This window comes from Protopterus annectens, chromosome 2.part1 (assembly GCF_019279795.1).
Source record: "Protopterus annectens isolate FY-2018-M chromosome 2.part1, PAN1.0, whole genome shotgun sequence".
In the NCBI taxonomy this organism is placed as follows: Eukaryota; Metazoa; Chordata; order Ceratodontiformes; family Protopteridae; genus Protopterus; species Protopterus annectens.
Genome location: NC_056729.1, coordinates 1630236915 through 1630254249, shown reverse-complemented (window position 1 = coordinate 1630254249; position 17335 = coordinate 1630236915). Strand labels below are relative to the sequence as shown.

At 39.4% G+C, this 17335-nt stretch overlaps 1 protein-coding gene across 2 annotated transcripts; it reads right to left on the bottom strand.

Annotated features, from left to right (window-relative positions):
- Positions 1-1565: 1565 nt before the first annotated feature.
- LOC122794564 (prothymosin alpha-like) lies at positions 1566-10424 on the bottom strand. 2 transcript variants are annotated; one of them, XM_044063062.1, is made up of 5 exons: positions 10269-10424; positions 4966-5046; positions 4802-4856; positions 4413-4501; positions 1566-2212 (listed from the first exon to the last, which is right to left on the bottom strand). In XM_044063062.1, the coding sequence occupies exons 1-5, from the start codon at positions 10311-10313 to the stop codon at positions 2204-2206; spliced, it is 279 nt and encodes a 92-aa protein (XP_043918997.1). In that variant the 5' UTR covers positions 10314-10424; the 3' UTR covers positions 1566-2203. The 2 variants fall into 2 exon arrangements, with proteins under 2 accessions (XP_043918997.1, XP_043918996.1); XM_044063061.1 differs by lacking the exon at positions 1566-2212 and adding an exon at positions 3294-4122.
- Positions 10425-17335: the final 6911 nt, after the last annotated feature.

The window sequence follows — 17335 nt, the reverse complement described above, 5'->3', positions numbered from 1 at the left end:
GAAGAGGAGTGAAGACTTTTCAGCCATAATAGCATCCTTCTGTCATTTCCAGTTGGCTGCATCCCTTAAAATAGGTTAGACCTCTGCACATTTCTTTTATCAAACACCTCTACCAGACAAAACCATTAAAACGGTTCCACCATTTTCCCTTCCCCATTTGCTGCCATGACATTCTCTTACCCAGTTTCACCCTGGATGGCCTCAGTCTTGCACTGTCCCCCTATCATTAGTAGTTCCTGTTCAGAATCTGTCATACTGTCAATCAATCCCCCTCATGTAATTCATCACCACCAATATAAAAAAAGTTCTCAGAGCTTAAGTCTGATGCATACTCACTGCAGACCTGTCAAATTGGACAGGCATCAAAAATAGTGCATTACTATGTGGGACACAAGCACAAACAGTACCTTTTAAATAAAAGCAATGCAAATTCCAGAAAATAGCACACTGCAAAAAGAACATCCAATATATCTTACTTGGGATTAGCAATTTTCAACAACTGGCACGTTCCTGTGGTCACCTCATGCTCCTCTCTACACCATGCCAACTCCACCCCCTCCACCTGACATATCCTGCCCTTTTACTTCAGGCCATCTTTCTCTGAACTACCTCCTGTCAAGTATGACAATTTCCTGACTCTCCACAAGTTAACACTATTCATACAAGGACTTCCACTATTACTATGATCCCAACATACCACATGAATTCTTAAAGCTTGCCAACTCCACTCCCACATAATTTTACTAATTAGGCTGGTCTAACCACTATCCTTCAAGCAAGTGACACTAAGAACATTGTATTATCCTGAGTATTCTGCATGTTGACAACAATCTGTTACTAATAACAATGAACAACTCTCCTTGCCTCCATTACTGTAAATGCATTCCACACTCAAATCTCATTGTACTGCACATTGTAATCTTTTAGCTACTATGCTTCCAAACTGTTCTCTCCCTGGGCCTCCAGTAAAAAAGGGCTCTGACCAGTTGACCAGTCAAAAAATGAAATCAATATGCCGGGGAGACATTAACAGCCCAGTCTGCAAAAGTAAAACTGAACTGGGCCACCCTTACTGTGATTACAAAATGCAAACAGACCAAGCATACCCCACGTGTGTGGGTGCTCAACTGTCCAGGGGAAACCAAATAGATGCACACTGGTCAAAGATCCCCATTCCACTGTCCTAGCAACAGAAAAACCACCTCTGGGTCCTAGAGACTGGTTTATGCAGTGTTCCACTAGGTATGGAGCACATTTTGTCTTCAATAAGCTACCATTTTGTTTTGTTTTATGGCAAGAGGTGCTTCTCTTAAGGAGAGAGAAAGTGGTTTCCTTTTAACAATTTCGATCTCCCAAGTATTATGGCTTTTCTCAAAGTACAGTAAATACTACATACAAGGTGCCATGACATCAAATAAAGACATTCAGAAATGGGGAATACGTGTAGGAATGTTAAAAGCCAATGAGGTAGTAAACTGCCTTTTTAAAATGAAAAAAAAAAAAAAAAAGTGAAGACATAGAATTTCATTCTCTACCAGAGCTGTAAAAAGGAGCCTTACAAAAAATTTTGAAAAAATATTTTAATCCATACATCAAGCAAACAAGTACAAAAATTGTACAGTACAGAAAAAACACAACAAAGTAGTAACAGTTCAACTAATAATTTACAGACATTTAACAATGACGATTTGAAATTCATTCATGCAAGTAGCAGTCTTCCAGTCTTCAGCAATTCATGAGTGCAATTATAAACCACATCTTCTCTTCTGGTCTTCCAGCAAATCAACTGCTCAAACTACTTTTAAAGTGCAAGGCAGCAAATTTTGAACATTTAAAATTAAGAAAACGAGAACAATCTTCCACTTTTCAAGAAATTCAGATCCAAACATAACTCAAGACAACTGTTGAAAAGGCACATTAAAGTTAAAAATGGTGACATTTACTGTTAGCAAAATTGTAAATAATTGGAGTTACCCATTTAAAGTGCAGAATATTGAAAAGCCTCCTTTTAGTGGTTAGAATTATAACTAGTTTAACCACCACTGCTGCCTTCTATGTTATTAAGCAGTAACCACTTATCTACTTAGTGTGGAGGGAAAAGGGTGATCAAGCAACACGCACACAAAAAAAATACAAACCTAGTACACGATTCAGTTACCTGGCTTTCAAACCTTCCCAACACCATAATTTGTGTGTCCAGTAGTCAGACGATCTAAAATGGCAAAGAAAGAGAGAACAACTGAGCAATGTTTTCCAAACATAACAATGACTACAATCCACCACCAACCCACCCATATTATCTATTCCGATACATGCATCCAATGAAAAATTGAACGTTTCCTTTAAATGAAGCATTCTTTTGCTTACCGACTAGATCAGGTGAAGTCAAACTGCAACTCAAGTACAAAAAAAACATTATTTTTCATGCTTCTGCTTAATGTTAACCACAAGCTTTTTCCAAGCTTAAAATTTGTCAAAACACAGTCAATTCTCTAATGGGTCATCAGTTAAGCCAAAAATCCAATTTTTTTCTGAAAACATCTCTCCACCAAAAAGTTAACTTTAAACTGGTGTACCAGCCAAGATCTATGTTAAAATTGGGGGCCAGAGCATTTGGTTTTAAAAGCCCTTACCCACCAGCCTTCAAAAGCTAACACTACACTGTTGCTTCACCAAGAAACTCTTCCTCTGCAACAGTTAATACAAACCCAGTCGCTCAATTCTTCTGAAGTTTCAAAATTTTACAACTTATTTGCCTGAGTTAGTCACCCATCATATTTACACATTATAAGCAATTTAAACCTACAACTGTGCAACATAAAAAAAGCTCAACTGAAGTTACTTAGTATCAGCCATTCACACAAATGTGGCACACTGATGGATTGAGAGGCTGGCAAAGCCAATACAAATCAAGTACACAGACTTATCAGCAGCAGGCAAGTGGGTGAATAAAAGCAAACACTGCAAAGCTTAACATCTAAAATTGAGCTTCCAGCACATTAGCATTTCTTACCTGGTACACTAAGCTAATAAAATGGTCCCCCAACACTAAATTTGAAAACCCACACAACTCTGTACTACTAGAAATGCCAGCCTCTCCATCAGAGAAAATTCAAGCCAAGCAGCCACACACAATTCATAGCATCTCAACTTGAAATAAAAACCTTGAGAAATAAAAACCTTGAGAAAGTCTCATGACTTGAGAAGCCATAACATAATTCCCATTTATATTTTAAATAAAATACATTTTTGTTAGGGGAGGAGGAAAATAGTAAAACAATTGCACAAATGTGTTTATATAAAAAACAGATTTATTTAAAACCAGAATATACAAAGTAGTGGTCAAGTGGCGGTGAGGTAAACAAACTTAACTAATCCAACATGGAAACATGAAAAACTATTAATCCTCAAAATGCTTTGTAGACTAGAATAGATAAAAGGTTTAAATGACTGACACAATGGGTAAATAAAGGAAATAGAAATTTACAGGGTAGATAAAGGAGCCAAGAGAAATTTACAAGTCAAATCTTGACATTTAGGAATTTTCTTGTAAACCACGAACTATTATAATATATATATTTACTTAACACAATTAGTCCAAAGATCTATACAGAACAGAAACCAAGTTCAACCTGGTTGGTTACAACCCGCGTCTTTGGCCTTCATTGCATAAGAATTGTTCTACTCTACACACCAATATTTTACAAACAGGGCAGCTTTAACTCCATCAAAGACTGCATGGCCTGATAAATTGTAAAGCCTGTGCTTCTATGGCGTACATAACACTAAGTGATTTTTTTCTAAAAACTTAAAAAAAAAAAAAAAGTGAACTGTTTTACTGTGGCCGTCAACCAAGACAAAACAAGTAGTCTTAAAAACAGACCAATAAATAACATCTTTACAAAAGAGACCCCGTTAACATAGTTTTACAAGACTCCAGTGCGCAAGCATACAGTATTTGAACCTATTAAAAAAATGTACAAATAAAAGCACACCCTCTACAACGAAGTTGACCAATGTGTAGAAACTATAAAAATGTCAAGAGGAAAAGCTTTAGGCTTGTGCTTCATCTTTTGAGGAGTCTCCATTTTCTGTCTTCTGCTTTTTTGTTTCACCTTCCTCCTACAAACAAACAAAAACCATCCAGTAAAATAAAAACTAAATCATGTGTTTTAACGAACTATCACCACCCCCCAAAGAAATAAAGCGAAAGTATGCGTCAACTTATTACACAACAGTCTGGAATATGAAATGGAAACTGGTTGGGAATGAATACTTGGGGCTATAGTTTTTTTTTTTTGAAATGACCACCTTCTTACAGCACTGCTGCACAATGCAGTGATCTCTAAAGTGACCAGATATACCTTTTGGATAAAGACACGAATTGTGTTTACTTTTAACACAAGAATTACCTCGTCCTCTGCAGGTCTTTTTCCAGACTGCTCACTGGATTCTTCCTCCTCCTCTTCCTCTTCACCACCATCTCCATCAACTCCATCAGCTGTTGAAATGATAAAAAAACTGATGAGAATGCCAACAACAAAAACATTCGACAGTCAAAGACATCTTTTAGAAGGCAGAAATGTGGTCTCACTTACGCAGATGTACCAGTTTCTCCAAAAGCATTTGTTTGGGGATACAATACCCACGTATGTGACGAGGCCCCCCATTCAGACCACAATAAACTCAATGATGAGGAAATAAGATGGACTCAAAAGGGAAAGTATACGTATTGGGGGGGGGAGTCTACACACGCAAGCTTAACAAATGGCCTTCACCTTGTATCCGAATGCCAACTTACCAGTCTCATTACCACTTTCTGGAGCTTCCTCAGAGTGTAGAGTACCATTTTCTTCCTGAGAAACAAAAAAGTACAACCAACTTTAAATTAAAGCCAATTGCCAGGAAGAAAAACCAAAACTGGTGGGAACAAACAGACTGAAGAGCAGCAAAAGAAAAACTTACTGTCCCATTTGCAGGTGCATCTCCAGTTCCATTTTCTGCCTTCTCGGTTTCCTCTACAACCTCTTTCTTCTCTTTAAGATCCTACCACCCAAAAAAATGCATTAGCATACCAAATAATGCTTCTACAAACCACAGGGATTTTCAAACACCCTTAACGGTTTTGTTTTGCTACTATAAATGTAATTTCCCAGATTTCACTCCAAAAATCATTTGGCTTTTCCAGACTACCCACTACTGATCTGGTCTCAAAATGGGACACTCATTTCTCTACTTTAGGGTACAAGTAATCTATACAAGGAAAATGAAATACATCTGCAGCAGTGACACCAGTCACTGAACAGTCCCAAGAGTTGGTGCCCACTTCAGTAACTAACAGCACCACAAAAAAGCACCAGAACTAGCCAGCTTGGCTAATAAAATATAGCCCCCACATTTTTTGCAACACCCCAGAACCATGCTAAAACACTATCCTCCCCCATATGCTGCTTTCCGTACGTTGCTGCCATCATCCATGACTGCTTCAGTACAAGAAAAAATGCCCTCTCCCATATGGAGCTTTTTACCACTAACTTCCAATCTAGGGTCAGTATTCGAGCATTATTCCAAACAGTACTGAAGGCAAACAGGGTGCCACATGCAAAACCTTCCCCTCAGATAGGTATGCACTTACCTCTTACCCACCTGGTCTGAAAAGTACCTTGCACCTTAAGAAGGGTAGTAAAATTCTAACATACTTGATCCACCGGAAATAAACAGAGCAAAACACAAAATATCCACTATGGCACACACTACTTTGTTGATGCAAACTCTTATCAAGTATGCAATCCAGGAGACCATTAATGAGCTTAAATACCATAGTGCACTATCAGATTCATGCGACCTCTCAAGGTCACAGAATATGCAACTGAAGGCCAAAGACCTCTATAGCAAGTAGCTCGTCAACAGCTCACCGCCTTGATCTTGTGTTCTAAATGCCAGACATTCTACTGAACAAAGCTAGGAACCAAAGACACTGGGTAACAGAACTAAACTGGCTGTTGGATTCCTAATGGTTACTGCAGCACAGGCCCTTTCTTCCAGTAACCCTATCTAGCAAGAATGAAATTCGTTTATCCTCTACGAGACTCGAGTCCTTCTACATTTTCTCCCAATAACATGGAATGCATTAACAACCCCCACGGAAGGCACTTCATATCCATCACAAGCTGCACAATGCTTCAAGGACTACTAATAATAAATTAAGGCATCACAGCTCATTCAAGTGAGAGACTATTGGTTACTTCTCTGAACTACAGGAATGTTTAAAAGTGCAGATCAAGAGACCCTTATCACATACTCATGACCAACATTTTACTTGGTTATGAAATGTACACAGCCCCATGGCAAAATGCCCCCCCCCCCATTTTCCTACATTGGGAAATTTAAGCATGGCCTTAACTTTGGAATTACTCAAACGCAATACTAAAAATTGTATTATTTACAAAGGACTTTGCCCTCCCTTAAACCTAAAGGTGCTCTGAATTTGTTTTTAAACAAGGCTTACATCACTGTCAAAACAGAGTACGGTTATATACGTGCTGGATTCTCATGTGGGATGGAGTTTACTAGTGCACATGTCGGAAAAAATACTTTCAGACTGGCCACCGTCAACATTTTGACAACACGAACAAATGGGATGCAAGGTCAGGGCTCAAAATGCCACACCAGATTCCAAGAAAAAATGATGCATCGTCACACTTAAGCCTCACCAAGACACTAAACCTTGTTTTACTGAACATTTGTTTACTGGAAAAGTCCAGTTGGGACACAGAGCCTATTTCCAGCAAAGGTCGGGGAAGAAATGCTCCAGGCTCAAATCTTTGGAAAGACCTTTCAAAAAAGATGCATCACTGAAATGCAGCATCTGGAATAATGCCCTCCTTATTCTTAATAGACACAAACAAAACAGCAACACACTATATACAGCACAAGAGCTGTAATATCTATGTAGGGTGTAGTCAGCTAGCATAGATGCCGCTACTGAAAATGTTTTACCGAACATTTGTTTACTGGGAAAGTCCAGCTGGGACAGAGCCTATTTCCAACAAAGGTCGGGGAAGCAATACTCCAGGCTCAAATCTTTGGAAAGACCTTTCAAAAAAGTTGCATCACTGAAATGCAGTATCTGGAATAATGCCCTCCTTATTCTTAACAGACACCAACAAAACAGCAACACACTATATACAGCACAAGAGCTGTAATTTTATGTAGGATGACGTAGTCATTGTTAGCATAGATGCTGCTACTGATGTGCTTTGTACAAACATGTTACTTGTCTGTGCTTACTTACCTACATTATAACTCCCTGGTTCCGAATTCTGGAGCAGCACTTCACTGACTCAATGAAGTTTTATAAGGAAAGGCCAATATAGAAAAAGCCTACAGACGCATTTTACATGCTTGCTTACCTCTAATCTAGAAGCCCCCCCCAAAACAAAAAAACTGGACAAAGCTTAAGATAAAAGGGAAACAAAAGGCCCAAAAATCCGGCATGTTTTTGCGTAAACATGCGTTTGCCCCAAGTCTACAACTCACTTAAATCCTTGAGAATTCGCCTGATTTAATTAGATAGTAAACGAGAACTACATAAAAATCTGGACAGTTGAGAGCTACGGAACCGAGAATAAAAATTTAAAAAATTGGATTTAAATGGGTTTGATACAGTAAGAGCGGTAAGTTAAACAAAATGCAACTGGACTTGACTACTGTCTCACGGGACACAGGAAATCCAAATCCGTTATTCTCACTAGGAATACCAAGAAAATCGATACAGGTTTAGAATAGCTCGCATCAGCAGTTTGACTTGAGTACTTTCCTATCAACATGCGATTTTATCAACAGCGCACCCTGTATCGGCTATTAATTTATGACAGCGCTACTATAAAACGAGTAGCAATCCTGGATTTAAGGTATGCCCGAATGTTTGTTGGGTCTACGGGTCTGGTAGGCATGCCACTGCATGGCTGCACGTTATTAGGATAATCTCTTCAATATATTATATTATTATTATATGAATCACTACCAAAACTGCCGAGAATGCGCTTATCGTTTTGGGGTATATTCATTAGATGTGTGACAATGCACAACTCCACCTTTGATCAGCTTTCAACGTGACCTGCCTACCCCCCTTGATGGAAGTATCCCAGAATTAGTGCGTGATCTTCTATACCCTACATCGAACGTATCAAAAAGCCCTAAATTCTTTCAAGCCCGAGCCGTCTATCTTAGCACAACTGAGCAATTATGTGCAAGACGTTGTAGAACAGTACCTCCCCGGGTCGGTCTGAACAGAGTGGGAGTGGATTGTGAAAGACACGCCCAATGGCCGTGATGTTGTATGCCAATGCCACATGATGAAAATTCGTAAGGCCGGTCAAGACTTCACCATCTTCGAACACTCACTGGATGCTGGTTGGCGGTACTTGATTGCGCATCTGGAAAGGTACTGTTCTAAAAACGCGAAATGCAGCTCATCTCCCTTCCACAAATCATGCATTAGAAGGCGGGAACAGAAAGCGCACCTATGCAATACCAGTAACTTGGGTACTTCCATCTCAGCATCCCCCCCCTCATTCTTCCAGGTATTTGTGAAGGTGCTTTTCAGAACATGGTGAAACTTGGAAGATACAAGTGACAGTCTTCGAAATTCAACCAAGGTTTTAGTACACAAACGGACAGAACGAAAGCCTTGGGATTCCTCAAATGCATAAAATACATATGAAAAATGAAAGTCACGAACGTGTACGTTGGTGAGCTTAGGCATCGCCAAGCATTTCAGTGGAGTTATTGCCAAAATGTTTGCTGTCTTAATGCGGTCATATTTATAATAAAACGCAATCAGTTTCTCTCTCCAAGGTCACATCCAACTCTTGGGAGACCACACGCGGAATGAGAAAAAAGCTGCCAAAACTGGGATCCCATAATAGATGCGCGGACCCAGCGTATGGCAAATTAATTCAGATCCAGGACAGGGTATACAATACCTTTTGAAGCAGTACAGAATACCTGTACAGCCGACATCGCAGGTTTTATGACGGCTAAAAATTCAGTAACCTTAATGTAACAATTTTTACAATCATCCCACACAGCTTCCCGCTATTGTAAAATATGACATCTGTACTCTGGACCGCTACTAGAACAAATAATAGACAACGTCAAATGCGTCCATTTACTACTTTATTTATAAATGGGGAAGACAAATGGGAGGGGGGGTGAGGCTACGATACACATTACACGAGGAACATTCGGAGACTGCGGACATTACCCAATTACTCGAGATATATACAAAACCGCGGCCAAACAAGCCCTTCGCTAGTACTTCTGGGCCAAACAGCTTCAAAGAAAACACGTCCCTACTCTAAATGATGCATCAACTGCTACCCTGTCGACAATACAACGATTTAGTCAGCGAATATCGTTTCTCGAAGGTCCCAGGCGTTACTTTGATCAAGCTCACTTGAATGTCTACCCCACATTCAAAGAATTGCCCAAGACTATAGTAATGGGTCTTTATTGTACAGGCATTTATTTCCCAAACGCTTTAGTGACAAGATTTGTTCAGCGAGATTATCTTTCGCTAGGAACCTACTTTACCGGGATGTGTGCAACCCGAACATATTTTATTTTAACCTAAATATCACCCGTTAAACATAAGGTAATTATAACTCTTGCTTAGTCTTCCCTTAAGCCAAAGTGTCCAATACTTTGTATTTCAGTCATCAAAAATGCAACCCTGCACAAAAGAAAACTCCCGTCGTTCTGCTTTAAAAGCCCATTCTTCAACGGGCTTAACTGGTGGTCAAGACTGACACCTAACGGCCAAAACGTTCATAACACTTCTAAAAAAAAACGCAGTTAAGACAAAGACACTAGAATGTAGCGCGCGACATTCGCTCTGGTCCCGCCGAAATTCTGGTAAACCTGAACAGGTTGACCTTCAACACGCGAGCTACAAAACGATGCGTACAAATTACCAATAACTACCTTAATACACGTCGGAAACCACCGCTGCTTAACTATGTGCAAAGGGACCAAAACGTTAAATTTCGAAATAGTTCGACTTAAAATAAACAAGCTGCGCCACAGAAAGCTGTTCAGAAAACTAAAACAACGTATCCCTGGTTATTGCAAGTCGACATTGAAGTAATCGAGAACATAAAGCGAATATAACCGTTTTGATATTTTAATTCGGACACCCTCCACCCCAAAACTACCTAAACAAAGAAACCCTACAACACAAAACAGTAATTAACATATTTTCTTACCTTAGCTGTAACGGTGGTGGTTTTATCTACTGCAGTATCTGCCATTTTAAACTCACGAATAAAATAATACGACTTAATAAAAGAAAAATACTAGCTCACGAACACCAAACAGCTGCAATTGGGCAACGAAAATGGAAAGATTTTCAGCGGGACACTGTAATAAATACAGGCTACACTGGGAGGGTTTTCATGCACATACAGCACAATGATTGGCAAATGGATTTTTTTTGTTTATTTTTTATTAGTGAACTTTCATGCCACTCAAAGCGTAAGCTTCCGCTTGCTTTTTCATAGGCTGGACAATGTTTCAAAGCCTCCCACTGCATGCTTTTTAATAATTAACCAAAAACAACCAACCCCGCGCTTTTCATCGGTTTTATTAAAGTACAGAAAAGGAGGCGGCGCAATGCTTGTGACTAGCTGTACTGTGAAGTCCCTGTTTAAGCCTTGTAGCTTATAACTCAGCTCACGCAACTGTGTTGTCGATTTTTAGTACTGCCATGTGAGGCGCTATTGATCGAATACAATGGTGCGCTGTCCTTTTAATCTATACATAAACTTTCTAGAATTTAAACTCACGTTGGTACACTCGCTAACAGCAGCCTTTCAGCCTGCAACAGTTCAAAACACAGGAGTTACACCTGACAACTTAAAGTATAAACGTAGTCAAGGATGACACATTGCTGAATTTCTTACTTCAAGCCAAACACAACTATTTTGAACCGAGTTGAATAATTTTTATTCTCTGTTGGAAGCTTACGGCAAGCGTTATTAATTAGGTTGCACACCTGCAAACATAATTCTGCTTTGTTATCTATGTATACACCGATTGCTATACTTTGTGAAAAGCTGCGTCACTCTAACTGCATATTAGAAGCGCGCTGGCCGCCATGTTTTTATTATGTAACTCAAACGATTAAACAGGAGTGCCGATCTATATGTATCTTAAACAATTGCACGAACCAGTTTTTGTTAAAGTGTCTAACCACATACCATACCTGTCAACCGTCCAGATTGTTGCCTATTTTGGATGTTTTGTCATAAAATGTGCAGTTTACTGGCTAGCCACTAAATAAACATTTCAGCTTCAGACTTCATATCCCGAGAATATATGCTAACACAAATTATGTTATTCTACCAACCCTCAAGTTTGTAAAGCAGTATTTAAAGTCTTTTTGTATTAACTATGCCTTTGTTCGGATATTTTGAGCTAAAACGTTGACACGTACGCCACGTATAATTGCATGATTAAAAAAGTGAGGGGGGGGGGGGGTGTCTATAGCTGGCTAGTCAACAGGGCCTCACTTTCATACACGTGGGCCTTTACACAGAACTAAATATTTCTGTCAAGTGAATGATAAATTATCAAGTTGAAAGTTCAGAACATATGTGAACAAAACTGGAATGCCACAAAAATACCGCATAACGAGGATTATGGGACTCGAACAGACGCCCTACGCTGACGGTCTCAAAAAAAAAAAAACCCTCCAGCTTTACGTCCTAGCATATCACCTACTCCAAGATGATCGCCATCTAACATACAAAACCATGTCAAACCCAGAGCTGTTGGGCATGCTACACCTAAAGAAACCCCAATCCCACCGAGCTATATGCTCCAGGGACCTAAACCTGTCACCACAACAAATAGGAATCTACCCCTCCAGCATGTTCTATCATACTTCCCATGCTCTGGAACAACTACCTATCTATGTCAAGCAGGGTTCCTCATTAGCACTTTTCACGAAATAAATCTTGATAAGTGGATGGGAAATAGGAAATTCACCCTAGAGATCACTGCTGTGGCTCTGCTCAAAAGGGGCACAGGAAAATAACCTTGGGTTGCAACAGCCAGGTAACTTTGTTGGCTAGGCTTACTAGCCTAGCAAGTTTCACTGCCACCAAGTTAAGGACAAGAAGTTTATAACTGTCTCATTAAAGTTGCTAGTTGTTGCTTTATCCCTTGTTGTCCTTCCTAACAGATTCACAGGTAAAGTACTATGATCGCTGCCTTTGTGGGCCATTTTATGCCTTGCCAGTTTGTTTATGTGCTCAAAATAATCCATCCCATTTGGTTATAAATTGGCCATACCCATCTCATGGCTGATAATTGAGAATAAATGGGATAAAGATAATCACACTGCCTACATTTTGAAGATTTAGCCACTTCTGATCGTGAGCAACACGTTTTGAATGCTCTAGAAGTAGATGTCAAGAAATTAACCTTGGAGAACTGTTAAATCAGCACAGATCTTTTGTAATGCCTGACTTTTTACCTGCTATCTCAATTAGGGAAAAAAGTTAAATCTTTCAAAGCTGTGAAACAGATTTTTTGCACAAAGTGACATACATCATTACTGTAAATAAAGCTTTAGCCATTCTAGCAATGACTGAGAGAAGGGAAAACTGGAAGAGGACATTATGTATTACAACTATGAAAGTTGTAACACACTTGTCATTGACTACCAAACAGTTCCAGAAGAAAAAAAGTACATCTTTGATCCCATAACTGATTTAGAAGTCCTGATACATTTTGTGCTGGGGCGCACACGTACACAATGTGGCAGTCTAAAGTGTTTTACAGTTTTTTCAAAGTTTTTTTTTTCTTCTCTAGCTTGTGGCAAAGGTATCTATCTTAAAAGATGCGGTGTGCTTAAACGCCCACTAGTTACCATAATGATATATCTGTGACTTATATCTCTCAACTGTACAGATTTTCACAGAATGTCCAGATTTTTGCCTCATAATTTTGGTCCATTTTTCATAAAATTGTGGTTTTCTGACAAATATGAGGCAAATCATTGTTTGTCTTTCAGCTTTTTCCCGGTAATGGGTCGCCACAGCGAACTCCGTTCTGCTAAAGATTGGCAGTAGATTTTTACGAAATGCCAAGGTGCCAGCTTGACACCCAACCTTCAACAAAGGCACGCCCATTTATGGACACGTCTTTCGAATGCTACCCAACCACGGGGAGGATGTGGCAAATCATTAAAGACTGAAATTTAAAAAAATGACAAACATTTGAGTTTCAGACTTCATACCATTCAGAAAATTCATGCTAATATAAAACCAGTTATTCTATCCAGGTTGTAAGAATATTTAAAAAAATGTCCCTATTTTTGGGCCTTTGTGCCACTTTCATTTATGGCTTTGTCCGGATTTCTTTCTCTAAGAGGTTGAGCGGTATGATCTGTGTGCTGTTTTCATCAGTCTTCAACTGATGGGTTTCAGATCCGACTTTGGCCATTTTCCTAGACTTAGGATCTGTAGCTCTCGTTCCTCCCCTTACCCATAACCCCAACACTAGCTCAGATTGGGTTTGCCAGTAATTCTACGAAACACGCAAATTAAATATATGTAAAATCTACTATTACAAATAGGATGGCATATGACAACATGGCAGACTGGGGAAAAATATCTGGTCTGGAGCTGCAGCAGCAGGAAATCCTATACAAATAGCAAGCCAGTTATACCAGAAGCCAGAGGAAGAACTCCTTGAAGGAAATTGAGGAAAGATGGAAGCAGACAACACAGATGTCTAATTATTACCCAATAACCATACTCATAAATAGAACTATCCAAGAGGGAACCATCCCTGATATCTGGAAAGTCTCTCATATTATCCCACTACAAAAAGGTGGTAACTCTATTGAATACTCTAACTTTAGACCAATTGCTCTTCTCTCACCCTTAGCTAAGATCATGGAGAAATGTATTCATCAGCAACTTGTACTGTATCTCTCTTCACATAACATCATAGCTAACTGTCACAGCATGGCTTTAGACCTCACCATAGCACCACCACTGCCCTCCTTTCCTTTGTTGATACCATCAACAACCTTTGCAACTCCAATCTTCTCTCCTCTGCTCTATTCATTGACCTCTCCAAAGCATTCGACATGGTTAATCACTCTTCTTTAATCAATATCCTTGAATCCCTCTCATTTGATAACCTGGCTATTAAATGGTTTACTTCTTATCTTAGCAATAGACAACAAGCCGTCCTTTGGGATAACCACATCTCTTCCTTATTGCCCATTTCTATTTGAGTCCCTCAGGGCTCTATTCTTGGTCCACTTCTTTTCTCCCTTTACATAAACGATCTTCACACTGTAATCCCTCAAGCTACCTGCATCCAATACGCTGACGATTCCACTATTATTTGTTCAGCATCTACCTCTTCAGATCTTCTGTCACTAACTCAAAATACCTTCAACACAGTAGAAACATGGTTTACTAGACGGTACCTCCTACTTAATGCTAAAAAAACTAAACTTCTTCTCTTCACCCCCACCACTCGCACCTCCCCATTCAACTTCACCATCTTATCAAATGACGCCACTGTCATCTATCCTGACTCTTCAACTAAACTGCTAGGAATTACCATTGATAACAATCTCACTTTTGATCAACACATCAATAACACCATCAAAACAGTTAACAAAAAACTAGGATCCTTATACCGTATTAAAACCATTTCTCACACCATATACCAGAGCTACCATCGCCCACTCCCATCTGATATCTACTCTCTTCTATGCCTCACCTATCTTCACTAACCTTAAGAAGGCCAACCTGAATAAACTAGCAACTTGTTACAACAGCATTGCGCGTTTTGCCACTAGTAACCCTTTCAGAACACATCACTGTCTTAATTTGAAACTTTTAGGCTGGCTTGAACTACAAAACTGTCTTCTGATAGCACAACTTACTATTGCCCACAAAATATTGTACCAACCAGGTAACACCCCTATACTTTCACAACTTTTACTCCCTTATAACAATCTTACCTCCCTTCACTCCTCTAGTAAACTCTAGACCAAATCCATTAAGTCCCACAACTTGGCTGGTGAATCTCTTTTCACTAATACTGTAGGTAAAACTTGGAATCTTCTACCCACTGATATCACTCTTATAGCTTCCTTACCTCTCTTCAAACAAAAAATCAAACTGTACTTCCAAAATCACTGGCTTTGTTCATGTAGTACTCCAGACTGACCTTCCTCTCTCCCCTGTGCTCTTCCTTTAACCTTACACTGTACTTAATTGCTAAGTAAATTCCTACATTTTCTCTTGCCCTTTTCACTCCTATCAGTCTATGACTCACTTCTCTTTCTCTTCCCTGTCCTCTCTCCTGTCCCCTTTTCTCCTCTCTCTTCTAGACTTTTGTCTCACACTATTCTCCCATCCTGTACTACTCTCTTATTCCTTTCTAGTCTGTTCTTACATTATTTTTTTATTTTCTTCGACTATTTGTTGAAGCTTATTTGCGTTGCCTTTAGCATTATAGTAGCAATGTTGTTTAATTGATCTGATATTTCTGTGTGGTTTAGGGATGCTGATGTTTTTACTAAATTTATATTCTTATTGTACTTTTTTTTTTTTTTTTTTTTTTTTTAAGATTAATATGTCTGATTATCAAGTTTTGTGTGGAGCTTTTCTCCCCGGGCCTCTACTGAAAATGGACATATATCCAGCTAGACTAGCCCGGTCAACAAATGTAAAATAAAATAAAATAAATAAAAATAAATGGTCAATACATAACTCTGATGTCTGTTCCTCAAGTGATGGGACAAGAGTCCTCACATACTTGGCTCAAAGGTGGTCTCATGGAAGGATGTTCCAGAAGACAGCAGAATCAAAAGCTATGCTATCTATGGAAAGCAAATCCAATTTGTAATGAGAAGTGAAGGTATGGCTATTAGACCAGGTGGCAGCAGCACAATAATATCAACCTAGCCCCAGGAAAAGACGGCCGAAGAAGTGGAAACAGATCTTGCTGAGTGTGCTTTTGGTGGTTTAAATAAAGATGAACCTTTCTGCTTAAACACATGGGAGAGACAGTCAAATATCTGGCTAGGGTAACATTTGAAGCTAAATGACTTTAGAAAGAAAAAAAAAAAGCAAGCAACTGGTCCGACTTCCTGAAAGATTTGGCTCAATGAATGTAGAAATGTAATTGTCTGTCCACATCCAATAAATGAATAAAGCATGCATTCTTTATTTGAAAAAAGATTAATATTAGATTTGAGTGAAGTCTGTATGGCTACTTTAGGCAAAAAGGAGGGGTTGGCACATAAATAAACCCCCATGGAGGTTGACAAAACAGAGCCTGGAGCTCAGACACCCTTCTAGCTGAGGTAATTGCTGCCAGGAAAAGGGTTTTCCAAGTTAGAAATTTTAAGTCCACCTTCGCAGCAGCTTCAAAAGGGGCCTGGGTCAAGGTTTGTAGAATGAATCTTATCCCAAGGAGGAATAAGATCCTTAAATGGGAGTCTAAGAAGGAGGGTGCCCCTCAAGAAAGTTTTGCACAATTTGAGTAATGCTAAAGAGGTGCAACTCTTTTCAATATGGAAGTTTGAAATTGCCACTAGCTGAACTTTGTTGAATAACCGTCTCTGTTATGGACATTTAAGCAAGGAAATCTAATACTGGTGATACAGGGGCTCAAAAAGGGTCTACATTTTCCTGAGAAGTTCAAATGAAAATCTTTTCCCATTTACTCTTGTAAACTTTCCTAATGGACGACTTCTGAAAGGAAGAAAGAATATGGGCAACTTAGGAGGAAAGCCTAGATGAACTAGCTATCATTGTAAGTGAAGAAACCATGTAGTTAGTTTTAGAGTTCGAACATACTGATTAAGAATTCTGGATAGAGGAGACAGATCATCTAGATCCAGGTACAGCACCCAAGGTGCTACTGCCAGATGTGGCAAGAGAAAAGGAAACTACACCTGCTGAGGCCAGAAAGGGGCAATGAGGATGACAATGTTATTCCACTGTAATGCTTTCTGTCAGAATCAAAAGCTTAAAAAACGTATTCCTCCTGGAAAAGGGCTGCTAAAGACCGACATCCGTTTTGTCTGAGAAGCTCAGGAATCTCCCCGAATGAGATGTCCTCAAGTGGTGCTCTGGGGGACTCCTCCCCTTTATCAAAATCCAAGACTTCCGTCAAAGACTCCTGAGGGAAGTCAACATACCTCCTCTTATCCTTGTGCTTCTGAGGAGCCTCCATGGGGGGAATTCCAGAGAAGATTCAGAATCCTGAGGGGTGTCCTGAATGAGGATTA